This window comes from Crinia signifera, chromosome 4 (genome assembly GCF_055691185.1).
Source record: "Crinia signifera chromosome 4, ASM5569118v1, whole genome shotgun sequence".
NCBI classification, from domain to species: Eukaryota; Metazoa; Chordata; class Amphibia; order Anura; family Myobatrachidae; genus Crinia; species Crinia signifera.
The window spans coordinates 227,455,497-227,472,823 of NC_139220.1; the positions used below are offsets into that span (position 1 = coordinate 227,455,497).

Sequence of the window (17,327 nt, forward strand, 5' to 3'; positions counted from 1 at the left end):
CAATCAATTAAACACAATGGATGATCATCGATATTTCAAACTATCGATGGTCATTTATTGCATAGTTTAGCACTATCGATGGCCAGTTGCAGAATTGCCATCGATGGCAATGGCAACGATTTCCATCCCAACTTTCTGCCACAAGGCCAGGCACCAGCTGGGGACTAAAGTTTAGGCTGTGGGGACGGAGATTAGGATTAGTCAGATAGGAGGTTTAGGCTACATGGTAGGAAGGTTATGGTAATGGTGCCCACGCATGGTGCGATTATTGCGTGCATATTGATCTTATTAGTTCAAATTGCATCTAGTTCAAATCGCACAGTAGTCAATAAAGTGGATTCAGTATTGAATCCCGGCGGTCGGGATCCCGGCGTTCAGAATCCCGACAGCCGAAATGCCGACAAGGGGGGGACGTGGATCGCCCCCCCTTGCGGGCTCGCTGCGCTGGCAACGCAGCGGGCCCGGTGCCTCGCTACGCTCGGCACACTAATTTATTCTCCCTCCAGGGGTGTCGTGGACACCCACGGAGGGAAAATGTGTCGGCATTTCGGCGGTCGGGATTCTGAACGCCGGGATTGTAACTGCATCCCAATAAAGTAGGTGCATTCTGGTTAGGGATGCCAATCCCGGGGCATTTTTTCAATCCCGGGATTGAAAAATGCTCAATCCCGGGATCGGCATCCCTATAGGCATGTCCCATACACATCCCCACATCGGCCGACCCGCACATTTACTTACATTAGCGGGCAGGCGGCCGGGAGTGGGTTTGGAGGTGCACAGTGCCTCCCGGCAAGTGCACCGCACCTCCTTAGCAGACAGCAGGCGGAGGAGAAGAGGCAGGCGGGCAGAGAAGAGTCGGGCGGGCGGAGGAGAGTGGAAGAGGCGGGCACAGGAGCAGAGGCTGCAACAGAGTGGGCGGTGACGGTGTGGCCTGCGCAGCGTGACCTCTACTGTCACACTACGCAGGCTGCACGCCGGGGTCGGGATTCGGGAACAGCCGGGCAGTGTCTGAGCGGGTGCTCAGACGCTGCCCAGCATTAGACTGCTCATGCGCAGTCTAATCCCGCTGATCCCGGGATTGGCCACCCTAATTCTGGTAATTTTTAACTAGATCGCATGCACCCTGTTATTGACTATTGTAGTGTAAAAAACTGGGTGTAGTTCAAATTGCATGTGGTTCATATCGCACCATGTGTACAGTCCAAATCACATACTATAGCACACATTGTATAAGCTCAAATTGCACCTAGCACACATCTCACCATGGCCCTTATTCCATGGCATCTGATTGCAGTACAAATTTGTTTGGAAAATGGGCAAAACCATGTGCACTGCAGGTGGGGCAGATGTAACATGTGCAGAGAGAGTTACATTTGGGTGGGGTGTGTTGAAACTGAAATCTAAATTGCAGTGTAAAAATAAAAGTCAGTATTTACCCTGCACAGAAACAAAATAACTCACACAAATCTAACTCTCTCTGCATGTTACATCTGCCCCACCTGCAGTGCACATGGTTTTGCCCATTTTCCAGACAAATTTGTACTGCGATCAAATCTGGATAAAGGCCCATGCGTGGGCACCATCAGGTGCTAGTGGTGAAGGAGTGCTGGGGGGGGGGGGGGGTTGGGCATTTGGAAGGTAAGTATACTTACCCGACCCTGTCTGGATTCCCTCTTATCAGGTTCCCGTGGTTAGTATCCCATCCACCAATCATTTGTATGTATTCCACCCCCCCCCCCCCCATCCAAAAAAAAATTCCCCTACATTGCTATTTTCTAAAATGAAGCTCAGAAAGTATTTTTTCCCTTTTTTTTAGCAGTAGATGACAAACATAAAATATCAGACAAGTTTAGGAAGTATTTTAATGGTTCTAAGTATTGAATAAAAATATGCCTAGGGGGTGTTTTTCCAAGGGTCTCCATAGTCCCAATCCACGTGGCAATAGAACCGTCAGTGGCACATGGAAACATACACACTGCTGGTAGGGTGAGGGAGACATGGAGATATCATACCTGCCAACTAATTGGAGACTGTCCCGCTGTCCCTACCTCAGGTCACAGTGTCCCACGGAGGGACAACATTGGGGGAGCCGATGATCACTGCTCGGAGCGAGGGAGCCGGGGGCTGCCCAGCTGCTCGGGTAGCGCTTGGCATGCCCCTGAAATGATGAAAACAGGTAGTCACTATGCTCAGTCATGCCCCCTGCCAGAGGCCCCACCCCCTCAGATGCAGCTCCACCTCTTTTTTTGTCGCAAAGGTGCCTTCTGTGTGACATGTCGCGAAAGTTGGGAGGTATGGAGACATAGATGTGAACCAAAAAAGGTTTGATAAGAAATCTTCAGTTTTGTTAAAGCGGCAACTATTTACACTGCGATAGCCGTTTGATTTTAAGTGTAAATGATTGCGGCTTTAAAAAATTCTGGAGATTTCTTACCAAATCTCTCACTTTCTGAATGTCTCATCCTATTACATTTAACCTTAGGTCTTCTCAGATTAGTGAACATTTTTATTTTGCAATATTTACTTGTCTGACAAGGGGCTTAATTCAGTCCTGTGCGAATTTGCTCAAAATAACTCACCCAAATCTAATTCTCTCTGCACATGTTACATCTGCCCCCCTGCAGTGCACATGGTGTCCATCTAAGAAGGAATTTGTCAGGAAGAGTGAACCAAAATAACCCCCTTATTCCCTTAATGCAGTCTACAGATACTGTAGATAAAACACATTGGACCACTCCTTTGATTTCTTGGCTGTGTGCTTACAGTAGTTAGGGTCGTTGTCCTGCAGATTGCTGCATTCATCTTTCCCTCTCTCCTGACTAGTATCCTAGTTCCTGCCACTGAAAAACATCCCCAGAGCATAATGCTGCCACCACCACGCTTCACTGCAGAGATGGTATTAGCCTGGTGATGAGCGGTACCTGGCGTTCACAACAATGAGTTCAATCTTTGTCTCATCAGACAAGATAATTTGGTACTTATGAGTTATCTGGGCGCCCGATTTTTTGATTGTATGCCTTAAGTTAAGGCATACAATCAGATGCGATGCGATATCGCATCGCATCGCATGCGACCATCGGATGCGATGACCCGATTTTTCCATAGGAATCAATGTTAAAATGGACAGAGTCCATTTTAACATGGAATTCAATGGGAAAAAGGGGTCCTCTTCATACCCCTACTATCCAAGTGGGCATGGAGTTGGATATAAACCTGTGGCGAGCGTAGCGAGCCACCGAGCCCGAAGCGTGGCGAGCGAAGCGAGCCCCGCGAGGGGACGGTATTCTATGTCCCCTCGCGGGGCTCGCTACGCTCGCCACAGGTTTATATCCAACTCCATGCCCACTTGGATAGTAGGGGTATGAAAAGGACCCCTTTTTCCCATTGAATTCCATGTTAAAATGGACTCTGTCCATTTTAACATTGATTCCTATGGAAAAATCGGGTCATCGCATCGCATCCGATGGTCGCATGCGATGCGATGCGATGTGCCCGATCCGACCCGATTTAGAAATCGGGCGCCCGGATAACTCATAAGTACCGATAATTTTGTTTCTCACAGGCTGAGCGTCTTCAGGTGCATTTTGGCAAACTCCAGGCAAGTTGCTATGTGCTTTTGACTAAGTACTGGCTTCCATCTGGCCACTCGACCATACAGGCCTGCTTGATGGATTGCTGCAGAGATAGTTGTCTTTCTGGAAGGTTTGCTCTCCACAGAGGAATGCTGTAGCTCTGACAGAGTGACCATCGGGTTCTTGGTCACCTCCCTGCCTAGGGCCCTTCTTGTCCTATCACTCAGTTCTAGGAAGAATTCTGGTGGTTCTGAACTTCCTCGAATTTCAGATGATGGTGGGCACTGTGCTCATGGAGACCTCAAAAGCAGCAGATATTTTTCTGTACCCGTCTCCAGATTTGTGCCTCAAGAAAATCCTGTCTTGGAGGTCTACAGAAAATTTCTTTAACTTCATGCTTGGTTCATGCTCTGCCAAGTGTGGGACTTTATATAGACAGGTGTGTGCCTTTCCAAATCATGTCCAATCAACTTAATGCAGCACAGGTGGACTCCAATTAAGCTGCAGGAACATCTCAAGGATGATCAGTGGAAACAGGATGCACCTGAGCTCAATTTTGAGCTTTCTTGTCAAAGGCTGTGAATACTTATGTACATAAGATTTCTTAGTTTTTTTATTTTTATAAAATTTGCAAAGATCTTCCCAAAACTTTTCACGTCATTATGGGGTATTGGGTGTAGAATTTTGAGAGAAAAAAAATTTATGTATCCCGTTTTGGAATAAGTCTGTGACATTACAAAATGTGGAAAAAATGAAGCGCTGTGAATACTTTCCAAATGCACTGTATATACCCTTGATAAGGTGCTCTATTGCCTTTCCTGGTACTTGTATTATCGCCCCCGATATTAAGTCGCACAACTTTTAATCTAATCGCATCGCATGCCATACACCGGATGCACACCGATGCGATTAAAAATTGTATAAGCCCCCTATACGATTTTAAATTGTATAAGCACCCTAATGGGTGCTTACAATGTTAAATGCACTCCCACGCCACCCCCAGTATGAACGGCAACCCGAAGCGCGGCAAGCGCAGCGGTACGCGTCCTCCGACCTTTTCATACCCCCACTATCCACGTCGTCGTGGAGTTGATTTTATATAGTGTGGCGAGCCCTGCGAGGGGACGCGTATTACTTTACATGTATACCGCGTCCCGTATTACTTTACATTTATTCCGCGTCCACTCGCCACGCTTCGGGCTCACTGCGCTCGCCACACTATATAAAATCAACTCCACGCCGACGTGGATAGTGGTGGTATGAAAAGGTCGGAGGACGCGTACCGCCGCCCCTCGCCAGGCTTCGGGTTCACGTTCATAGTGGGGGTGCATTTAACATTGTAAGCCCCCATTGGGGTGCTTATACAATTTAAAAATCGCATTGTATGCCATATACAATGCCATACAATTTTAACATTGTATGACATCGGGGGAAATCTCGTTGCATCGCATACCATCGCATGCCTTATGGTCTGCGATGCGATGGGTGCCGTGATAGTTAAAAAAAGGAAAGGGGTACTTGTGTACTATTTCATTTGCGGTCTACCCCAGCTAATTTATTTGGGATTGAGCTGGCACTATAAAGAGGAGGGCCATATTGAGCAGTTTGGTTGATTAATGTATTGATATTTTTTTGTATACATATGCCAAGTCACTATCTGTATTTATCTAGTATAGTCTATAAAATAATGAGAATTTGGTTGCTACCGGCAGCTAAACAGGTCAACACATGAATCTATTCTCAAAGTTTAGATTTATGTTATGCAACTATCCAGCTATCTGTGAGTTTCCACGACCATTATTGCACGATGGTGCATATGAACGCACCCGCTTGCATTTTCAAGCTCATAATACACCCACTGTATGGCCAATTTTTACATGCACTAGTAGACACCGCCTAGAAACACTGTGTATCACAGCACAGTGGAGGTTTTCAGAAATGTATGCACAGTTGCAATTAATTGCATGTGTGAACATCAGCATAGCATGCACTCTGAATTAGGCCCTTTGTGTTTATGCATTGTGTAAGTCTCTCATTGTCCAGATACATTATATGTAAAGTAGGGGGGCTTTAGTTGCACACTATTAATGTCTAGGAAAAGCCAAGGTAAAATGTTCACACTGATTGTAGCGATCGCTGATCTCATCAATTCAGGAGTTGAGCAATATGTAGTTATCGGTTTTGATTATGCAAATATCTGCCAGGTGATTTTTATGGCGTCATCGTTATGGAATTTCCCATCGCATCTGAAGTGCTTTTTTCCAGCAACCGATGTTGCATGCTACCTGCGATGACACTTTGGTTGCTGCAAGAGGCCTGGCAGTAGAGGGCAGTAAAGCTGGTGAGCGGCAGAATTAAAAAAAAAAAAAAAAACACACTTCAAAAGACTGGGCGGCCCTCTGATTGGCTGAGAGAGCTCCGCCAATAATACTTTGTGAGCTTCCTTGTAAAAAAAAAAAATTTTCATTCTGCCGCCCGCAACCAGTTACGCTGTCTCCTGCCGCCTGCTCCGCTACACCACCGCAGATCACATTGCAAGCGATCGCATGTGATTTTAAACAACATTTGATCGCAATGTGTTAGATATTATGTGCAGCACATTGCAAGAAGAGATAAATGCAAGGCTGATAAGGAGAGATAAACGTCCAGCCAATCACCACCTTACTGACTTTTTTCAAACACAGCCTGTAACATGGTAGTTAGCAGGTGATTGGCTGGATGTTTATCTCTCTTGATCACCCTTGCATTTATCTATTGTTAAGGCTTAATATATCTGCTCCATTTGAATGTCCCTGGGGGATATGTGAAAGTCCACATCTTTAAATCCGGACAGCAAGTCACATTTGTTTTGCGAATGACAAGAGAACACTGCATCAAGGCTATTTTATGCTAGGTCTTCTCAGATTTAATGGCAAATGTATTGTGTTTACCACATTTTCTATCCACTAAAGATTCCAGTTAAGTTAAATATCAGTGGGAGAGCAGGCATCCCTGACTGGCAGTCAGTAGTCTCTTTCTGTGATTGTAGCTTATGAACAAAGTATAAATAAATGTATGCATGCAAAGACGACAAAGGACGGAATGGATTAAGCAGGGTCAAGAGTGGAGGTGTACCAGCTTCTATTATTTTATAAAATGTATTGATAAATGCTACCTTGAAGTGGATTGGTTACTATGTGCAAAATATCTACTGGTCTAGTTCTCCACTCTCTAGTACATGAAAAAGCTAGCCATAAGTCTTTCTCCTGGTGCCAACAAGACCACAAAGTGTAAAGCTTGGGATATTTGTGTCTTCGGCACTCACCGACACATTTAGTTTGCATGACCTTCCAATATACCAGGGATGGGGAACATTCGGCCCTCCATCTGTTGTTACATAGGGCCTTATTTTGATTCATTCTTTCTGACAAAATCCTTCTTAGATGGGCAAAACCATGTGCACTGCAGGTGGGGCAGATGTAACATGTGCAGAGAGAATTAGATTTGGGTGGGGTTTTACTTCAAAGTGAGATCTATATTGCAGTGTAAAAATAAAGCAGTCAGTATTTTCCCTGCAAAGAAACAAAATTACTCACCCAAATCTAATTCTCTCTGCACATGTTACATCTGCCCCCCCCTGCAGTGCACATGGTTTTGTCCATCTAAGAAGGATTTTGTCAGAAAGAATGAACTAGAATAAACCCCATAGTTACATAGTAGGTAAGGCTGAAAAAAGACTTGCGTCCATCTAGTTCAACCTGGTATAGATATCCATTGCTGATTTGGTAGGTTCTGATATTTTACAGACAGATTATATTTCTTATTTGTACCCATGGATGTTTTTCTCCAGTAAATGTTTGTCCAACTTTGCCTTGAACGCATTTAATGAGCCAGCCGTTACCACCTCTCTGGGAAGAGAGTTCCAGAGTTTGACTGTTCTGACCGTAAAGAAATTCTTTCTACTAGCTGAATTAAATCTTTTTTCATCTAATCTATACTCATGCCCTCGTGTCCTAGATTCCTTTCTAGTAGAAAAGAGGGTGTGTGATAGTTCCTTATATTGGCCCTTGATATACTTGTACATGTTGAGCATGTCCCCCCTTAAACGTCTCTTTTCCAATGTAAATAGTCCCAAATTGCTTAATCTCTCCTCGTAGCTTAAATTCTCCATTCCCCTAATAAGCTTTGTTGCTCGCCTTTGGACTTTTTCTAATTCTATGATGTCCTTTTTATAGTGTGGGGCCCAGAACTGCACTCCATACTCGAGGTGAGGTCTCACCAATGCTTTATACAGTGGCATAATTACCCTTGAGTCCCTAGTTTCCATTCCCCTCTTAATACATGCTAGAATTTTGTTGGCCTTTTTTGTAGCTACATTACAATGGGCACTACATCCCAGTTTGCTGTCTATTTGGACTCCTAGGTCCTTTTCAAGTATGAAATTACCAAGTTCCTCTCCGCTAAGGTTGTAACTTGCACACTGGTTGTGTCTCCCAAGGTGCATAACCTTACATTTATCTACATTGAACCTCACCTTCCATTTTTTTGCCCACTCATCTAGAATTGCAAGATCATTTTGAAGCATGGTGATGTCTTCTGATGATTTGATGACTTTGCTAAGTTTTGTATCGTCTGCAAAGATGAATACATTGCTGAGTAACCCTATCCCAATATCGTTAATAAAAATGTTAAACAAAATGGGCCCCAAAACCGAACCCTGGGGCACTCCACTTAGTACCGGTATCGTATCTGATACGGCACCATTCACAACCACTCTTTGTTCTCTATTACATAGCCAATTCTCTACCCATCTTCAGATATTTTCACCCAATCCTAGGTTCTCCATTTTATTAATCAATCTCTTGTGTGGGACAGTATCAAATGCTTTAGCGAAATCTAGGAAAATCACATCTACAGCATTTCCATTATCAAGGTTTTTGCTAACCTCTTCATAGAACCCTAGTAGATTAGTTTGGCATGAACGATTTTTCACGAACCCATGTTGGTTAGTACTGAGTAGACGGTGATGGTCCAAATATTCCTGGATACCATCTCTTAAAAATCCTTCAAATAGTTTACCCACAATTGATGTTAAACTAACGGGTCTGTAATTAGCGGGATCTTCCTTTTTTCCTTTTTTGAATATTGGCACTACCTCTGCTATTCTCCAATCTTTTGGTACTATACCTGACGATAGTGACTTGCTAAAGATATATTGTAGGGGGGGGGTAGCTAGTTCATCCCTTAATTCCATTAATACCCTCGGATGAATCCCATCTGGCCCTGGTGATTTATTTGTTTTGAGTTTGCTTAGCCCCAGTGTTATTTCCTTCGGCATGAAATCCACAATGAGATCTGGCTTAACTACACATCCCAGCATATGTTGCTTAGCAAACCCCATCTCTAGAGAGTACAGTACACATGTATTGAAAAAAAAAAAAGTTTTATTTATAAATGCTGAAAACATTAAGGGCTCTCTGAGGAACAAAAGTAATATGTATATTACATAAGAATTTATACCGCGAGAATACAGTGTTTGGCACCCTTTAATGACGTATACACTATTACAAAAATACAATATAAGATACAGCCAATGTACATAATTTCAGCATCTAAAATCAGGAATGATAAAGGAGGTACATGTTATTTTAAGTACATAGCTATTAATATAAACAAGGAGTTCTAACAATGTACTCTGTATAGCAAAATGGCTTATATAGTTATATAGCTATCCTTAATTTAAGAGTAGATTTTAACTGAAAAAATATTGTTTAAAATTTACAGGCATAACACACGAAGGGTTGCCCAGATCTTGAATTACCCGGCTTGGGATATTTGGTTCATTTTGTTTCCCTGAAATAAGTGAGCTAAATGGTAAATAGCTCCATTGTACAGACTGAATACATGAGGACATCGCAGAACTCCAATATGCCCTCAAAACAGACGGAATATTTACAGCATCTTGTAATAGAAAAGAAAAGAAACAATATAATTGTATATACTAAAGAACCCACCTCTTCTATAGTAAAGAAAATATTTAGCTGGAGAAGAAGTGGTTTAAAAAAACATCTCCCCGATGGAGTGCTTGGTAATAGTTAAAAGTTTCCATCTACACCAACTAAAGCACTTCTAGATATCTTCTGTTTCTAGGTCTATGTATCTTGTCATCTAACATTTGTAGGTATTAGGACTACACACACACACATTGCAATCCGCTGTTGCGCGCTGCCAGAGTAGCAGATGTTACCAATATGGCCACAAATAAGGATAATACAGATACAGTAATCTGATATTTGGCCATCCAAACAGCTCAGGTGGTTTCCTGCTGTGACCACAGAACACGGACGTGGTGTTCACGGCTATCTGGACCAGTCAGTCATGTCCAATCCATTCAGACTGGGGAAATTGGCTAACACACCTCTATCTTCTAACCTCTATCCAATTAAGTCCAAAATGACCAAATAACCTTCACAAACTGCAATGTGTGTGATACCACTACAGTAGCCGTTTTTGTATTGATGTAATCAGCATCCCATATTCCTTTTTGTCACAAGGCATTTTAAAAGTACAAAAATACTACTGCAACTTAGACATTCCCTTTTAAAATACAAGCATGCCTAAACGGTCTACCTAGAATCTACCTCCCTTGTGGCCTTCTGAACAGTGACTTTTGGACAAGGACTAGTATTTATATAATTCCAGAAAAACATAGGTTACAGGCTTTAAATTGCAATTATCTGATATATATATGGCTCTTCAGTTTACGATTAGATTTATAATTAAATTAGACTTAAAAAAGCAAGGTATATTTTAAAAGAGTGAAAAGAATGATCAGATAATGGTTTGCAGTTTTCCAGTATCTTCCCTTCTTCCCAGCCAGATGAAGTCCGAGACTAGAACGCCCGAACACAGCTCATTATGCACCAATGATCTTCAAATCTCCAAAGAATGTTCTCATATTAAAATAAAGTTGCATCATGGTCACTTTCCACTCTTCGCTTACGAACTGCAATTTGAACACAAAAAAAAAAAAAAAATGGATTAACAAATCTTTTAGCAATCTGTTCTATGAAACGTGGTCAAGTTTTCGAAGGAACAGGCATAATTTTCGGGTTTCCAGCGACCCGGGTTTACTCTGAAAGCACAGGACTGGGTCTGACCCGGGACTGCAATACCAGTTCCGACCAAGGATTGCGATGAGTATTGGCTAATTTATTTATAAATACACTAGCAGGACATGGGAACAGGAAACACAGATATAACTAAGCAAAATGCTGCCACTACAATTTGTCAACCAAGTTCTAGGCTTTTAAACCCCTGACACTGTGGGATAATATAAAATTATATTATTAGAAGTATCAGCTGTGAAAGACCGAATAACTACTCTCAATAATGATGGCCATTAATGGGTTAACTTACAATGGGAGATTTAAAACAATCAAGGAAACTTAATTTTTTTAGGTTTGTGCAAAGGAGCGGAAATAGAGGCCAGCCAGCACAATGAGGCAGATATATTAATATTGCTTTTAAGTTTTAGAAAATAATGGGCCCACTTCTCCTGCATAACGATGAGAAGCAAACTTCCCCTTGCCGATAAGGAGAGCCGTTATGTCCAGCATCCACGGCTCTCCCGCAGTGCTGCGCATTTTCATTTGAAAAAAAAAAAAAAACCCTCTCTACCCCCAGCCGCCTCAATGGGCATGCGCGAGATCTCGTGTGTAGCCCGGACCCTAGCGTTGTCCCTGCAGTGGGGATAGTATTACCAAAACTAACACCTACGTGGCTGTTAATATATCGTCCCGGCCGTTAATTGCTGGTGGGATTGAAGGGGACAGCCGTGCCGAGCGATACTCAGCGGGCAGTCCCTAACCAACATTAGGTACGCTGGTCAAAATAAAATAAAAAACATAATTCCCCCCAGTTCACCAGCATTAAGTGCAGCATACACACTTCGCTGGTTAATACATCTTCCCCAATGTACTTAAAAGCCATGAGATTTGCCACCAGTGCTCCCTAAATGCTGGCCAAACTTCACCATTTGGAGGAAACCAACTCCCACCATGCCCAACGCTTTACCTCTTGTTCCAGTTTTATCTTCCATGAGCATGGGGCTTGAAATAGTATTCCCAAAACTACATTTTGAGATAAAGAAAACGCCAGGAAATAAAACTGATCAACAACCCAGTATCAGGCAATGTCCCAGCCTCTGCATCTTTCTTGTTTTGCCATTTGGGAAAATGGAGCTTTATTAGGAATGTTTTATTTGCCTGGAGTTCTCCTTTCATCATGGGTATTTGGTTACTTTGGTATTTGGTTACTGTTGGGAGTATTTTAATATACCACAGACATCATGTTATTGTAAGCCGCATTAGTAACATACTTGTGACAACTTTTGTGTCATGCAATTAGAAGACCGATAATAACACCATTAGCACTTACAAACACACACCACTGAAGTAAGCTAGGTGTATCACTATACATATGTAGTGAGAAACCAACAAATACGTGTCACGGACATGTAAGTCCATGCAATGGACAACACTGATGAGACGAGCATGGAAACAGGCAATTTATTCCCAGCACTATAACCTGTGTGTCACTGCGGAGTCAGCCTCGAAGAGATGCCAGGAGATGTGAAGTAACAAGTACCCGTAAACTCCATACTGAGAAATGTAACAGAGTTGTAAGAGAAGAGGTCAGAAGAAAAGATTGGTAGAGCTCTGATCATAACATTAAGGGATAGCGGTGTTAAGATTACCATTGTAAAACAACTCTCTATGGGTATGAGTTCCACAAAATGGTTCTCTTATTCCAAAGAATACAATATATAAAGTTACCATTAGATTTATGTTCAAGAGGAAAGCTTACGATAATAATGAAACGGTACTTTGCAACGCTGAAGGGTCAAAAGGCGAACATTTAATGGAGAACAACAAAAGTGGCATTATGAATTTACAAGTACTGTAGAACTTTTCATGCACCCAGTTGCATTGGCACGTGATGTACAGAATCGGAATGCAGCAATAAAAATAGGGGTCTATGCTCCTCATTATAGTCTGTGCACAATGAAAACTTTTTGGAAATACTGGAATGATCAGGAACTTGATTGCTCTACTTGTTATGTCATGTGCTTAAAAAAAATATTTACAGATGTGTCTACAGTATGTACAGCCTCCTTTCATTGTACACCGCCCTACCAGTTGCACCATGGCAATGCACAGCTCTGTAGTACCAGTGCACAAACTGCTTCTGCTGATTAAAAGGATATGTGGTCTGCTTATATTCCCGACTGTGGCTGTATCTGCATACGAAATGGAAAAATCTGTACCATTCCACTTCTTATGAAGATACAGCTGACATAACATACTGAATATAGACATGCCAAATAACATTTTAATGGAAAGGAGCTGCCGGGTCACTATGTAAAATGTTACTTGTATGTACATGGACACATCTGTATATATCAAGAATACATTTTCTATATAGATAAAGGAATTATACTGGTATTGGGGTATAGATGGGGAAGAACCAGATGGTTTCCCTCCATTGATATCAAAAGTATAACCGAATAGTTTTATTTTTCTTACCCACAGCGCCAGGACACAGAGCATAGCTCCACCCCCATGTTCTGATTGGCCCCCAGGCCAGTCAGTCAAATAAAAGGGATGGCCATTTATAATTAACATCATCACTGGTCATACATCACATAGGATACTACCATCAATGACCGTTTGTACTTTGCCATCGATGGCGATAGTATTGATGGCCATCCCTACCACTGTGTAGGAAATAGGAGCTTTTACCATAGTGCTAAAGTGTACAGCACTTCCAGCTTACCAAGATCATTGTTCTTCGTTATAGCCGCAGCCGCCCTTGTCCGTGGACCTTGCTGTGTAAAGTGGTACCCAAATTTAAGAATTCCTGTGTTCTCCTCCAGCAACCGAGCAATTTCCATCTCCACACCAGTTCCCAGTTGTTGTCTCTGAAAATAAAATTGTAAAAGTCATTAGCGATAAAGATCAGACCATAAAGGACCACTATTGAACAGCAAATTATGCTATCTAACAGCAAAATAATGACTTACCCACCTACAAAGTGTTACAAAAGCAAACCTCAGGTATTTCAGATGAGCTTTGAAAGAAAAATAAAAAAATTGTACCTGATTATCTATTTTTATTTCTCTGAGCGTTTTATTCTCTTTCAGTGCTTCTACCAAAGCCAAGATACCGGCTCCAGTGACAAAATTGGATTCAATATTTAGACTCTTTAGAGTTTTGTTCACTTTCAGCATATCAGCAAATGCCTAAGGGAGGTAAGAAAATATATGACAACAAGGTTATTGCCAAGTTATTCCATCTAAAAAATTATATAGCTCTACAAATAATTGTAATAAAAATATCTGCTGCAACTGGTGGCATCTCTATAATGTGTGCACAGTGCACATGGGCCCACACCCAGCACACTGCACACATTTTTGTAACACCCGCTGGAGTCCAGTGGCAGAAGTAGTTGAAAAATGGCATGGCCATTGTCTTGCGATCTGCGTATGCCCAATGAAGTCTGAGAGCACGCTAGTGCTCAGACTTCACAATACTTTTCTGCTGCCGGCACTAGCAGCACTGTGAAAATCACTTGAAAAATGGCCGCTGTGCCATCGCTCATGAGCAGTAGGGTCTGCTTCTGGTGCTGCTCCCGGCAGAGAGAAATCGGCCCAAATCGAATGCATTTGACATCCCATCCGACCCGATACGCGATCCCATGCGCATTGGGTCAGACCCTGCAGATTGAACCTCCTGCAGGTGCAATCCTGCGGATTGGACCCATCAGCGGCATATCGCGGGTGCTTTTTAGCACCCACGATGTGTTGGGTCTGATCTGTAGGTGTGTGACAGTGGTGAAGCACTGCTGGCACCCTCCTTTGTGCAGGGATGGGCAGCAGTGGGGTCCGGGCTGCAGGCAGCAGTGGGGTCCGGGCTGCAGTGAGCACCCGGGGGGGTGGGGGGCGGTGACCATGCAGCTGGGGGGGCGGGGGAGGAAGTGTCCCTGAAGCGCTGAGCGGCAGGTGTTGTGCGGCCAGCGGCAGCAGGTTTTTAAATTCAATTTAATATACAAGCCAGTCATTGTCTGGCTGAGAGTGCTCTCTCAGTCAATCAACGGCGAGTCTGCTGATTGTATGGGAGTGCTCTCAGCCAATCAATGGCCGGCCTGACTTTTGAAAAAAAAAATTTCAATTCTGCCGTCGTAGGCCGCACAGCACCTGCCACTCAGTGCTTCCCAGACACTGCACTCCCCGCCACTGCCATCCCAGGGCTGCAATGTCACCACGGGCACTCACCACTCATCTCCTGCCCCCAGGAGTTTACATGTAAAACATGGCACATTAAGTGCCAAATCATTAGTGAGCTCTCCCGGGGAGCTGCCAGGGAAGCTCAAGTGCAATTGGGTCCGAGTTGTCCAAGTCAGACTAGTGTATGGGGGCCTTTAGGGTTAGGTTTAGGGTTACTCATCACTGCAACATTTGAGATGTTAACCTCCTATCCTTTTGAAAATGCTGAAGGTCAACATTTTCTACCACACCTCCAAAGAGCTTATACAGCTGGTATTTTGGGAGGATATCACTCTCTTAGCTCACTGAGCAAACAGTACAAATAGAAAAGAAAACAGAACTACTAAATGTCAAGGAATAAAAAAAAAAGCCCACAGTACTGCATGCAGACTGATGAAGCAATTCATTAATAAATATAAAGAAAACTAGTATTCCATATCACTCATCACTTGAGAACAGAAGTAGGGACTGATGGGAGCAGTATAAATCAGTGGACCAAATGCTAGATGTGATCAGTTATCGCAGTAATTTGTAGAAAATAATGTAACGAGGAACAAAGTACATATATAAGGTGTAGGTATTATACATAGTAATTACATTCAGGTTACTTGATAACGAGGTCAGTCGAACTTTAGCCAATAATTCCTTTTTCTATGTTACTATGGCAATTATATTCACAATATATCGATGAACATTTGGGATTGGGATCTATTCACTGTGACTGCACAATCTTTTGTATCTTTTCTCAACACAAACACTTTCCTTCACATTGATTATTTTTGCTGGTATATGACCTGTGAAACCATGGGTAATATAAATCATACAGTCTAAATAAAAGCATACTGTGTGTCTGCCTATGCCAAAGAAAACTAATTCAATTACATTCAAAATGCATAGCCAGTTCATACACAATAATTCCCTTTGGTGGTTTAATCTGGTGTGGTTTAAAAGAGCTACAGTACATGACTTAGATAGTCAATAGGTCCACCCCATATAGTCAACATACAACAGGTTGACAGGATCAGAAGACAATGAAAGAATCAACTGTGCCTATGGTGGATAGTGTCAAAAGGTTCACAATGGAAATTGCCTACAAAAATAGTTGACATGTTTTAAATTTTTTGGGGGGACAAAATGTTTTTCTTTCACGGTCTGTGAGCAAGACCAGCACAAACACATGCATTGTCTTGACCATAAAAAAATGTACTTCTTGTCACGCTAGTGTACCCTTTGACCATATGGAGTCAACCTATCAACTGCCTCTAGTCAGATCATATGATGGAGGAGAAAAATGACATGCCTGGGTATCAGGCAATAGACGGGCACATCTTATGTACTTACTACCGCAACAGGATCATTGCTTCTTGTTGCTGCAATGCTTAATTTTTTAACATGTGTATTTGATCCCAAAGCCAATGCGAATTCTTTCAAGATAGGAATCGGGATATTCTGAAATAAAGAAAAGGACTATAGATAAATTAAGGAAAGTACATAATGGTTTTATTTACTTATTAACAGTTTCCTAAACATCGATCAAATTCCATTGCGCTTTACAATTGGAAACAGTGATAAAAAAAGTTGAGTAATGACAGACCAGCAGAGGTAGGAGGGCGCTTCCCACAAGCTTACAATTTAATTTATACACAATGTTAGGTGTTATCTAGTGCATAATTGTCAACAACATTGCAAAGGTTCTTAGTGGACTGCATGATATGGCCACCCAGCAATGTTGGCCTGGGGTCAGGAGAATGAGAAAATGAAGAAATAATATATAGGTGGAGACTAGTTACAAGCCAAGGTCAAATGGGGCCCACTTGACTTGCGCTGCTTGGCACCATATAGTGGCAGCCAGCACGCAAAACACTTCTATTCACCCCATAGAAGAGAGGGGCAGCGTTGGCCTTTTATTATATAGGATACTGTAGGTGTTGATTGTAGAATGGGGATGCAATTTGATAGGAATGTTTATGTAAGGGGTTCCAGAATTGGATACGCCTGCCTGGAAATGTACGTTTTCAGGGAACACTTGGGAGGTTTTGAGACTATAGTGGAGTATTATTGTATGTGATAACGCATTCCACAGTGTAAGTGCAACCTAAAGAAAGTCCTGCAATCGTGAATGGGAGCAAATAATTGTGGATGCGCATAGCTTGTGAAGAGCGAAGAGGTTGTCTTGGGAGATATTTTAAGATAAGCGAAGAGCTGTTGGTGTAGTTTGGTAAATGACCTTGTATTTTATAATGAATACAGTAGAAAACAGAAGAGTCCATAGACAATGAGCATCTAGTGAGGAAGATTATATTTGCAGCTGCCTTCAGAATGGATTGTCTTTTTGGTAAGACCAGAAAGAAGACACTTGCAATAATCAATGTGGGAGATAATGAGATCATGGATTAGAGTTTATGCACAGTTTTGTGTAATGGGTCCTACACACATAGGGCCTTATTCTA

General features: G+C 42.5%; 1 protein-coding gene across 3 annotated transcripts in view; it reads right to left on the reverse strand.

Annotated features, from left to right (window-relative positions):
* Window positions 1-8,977: 8,977 nt before the first annotated feature.
* Window positions 8,978-17,327, reverse strand: part of LOC146075054 (tropomodulin-3-like) — a 43,508-nt gene continuing 35,158 nt past the window's right edge. For 2 of the 3 annotated variants that reach the window (XM_083183901.1, XM_083183902.1), the window contains exons 7-11: window positions 16,219-16,326; window positions 13,711-13,854; window positions 13,389-13,533; window positions 12,141-12,214; window positions 8,978-10,557 (exon numbers count right to left, since the gene is read on the reverse strand). In XM_083183901.1, coding sequence (XP_083040027.1) covers window positions 12,159-12,214; window positions 13,389-13,533; window positions 13,711-13,854; window positions 16,219-16,326 — 453 coding nt within the window. In that variant the 3' untranslated portion in view covers window positions 8,978-10,557; window positions 12,141-12,158. The remainder of the gene's footprint in view (window positions 10,558-12,140; window positions 12,215-13,388; window positions 13,534-13,710; window positions 13,855-16,218; window positions 16,327-17,327) is intronic. The other variant, XM_083183903.1, reaches the window with a different exon arrangement.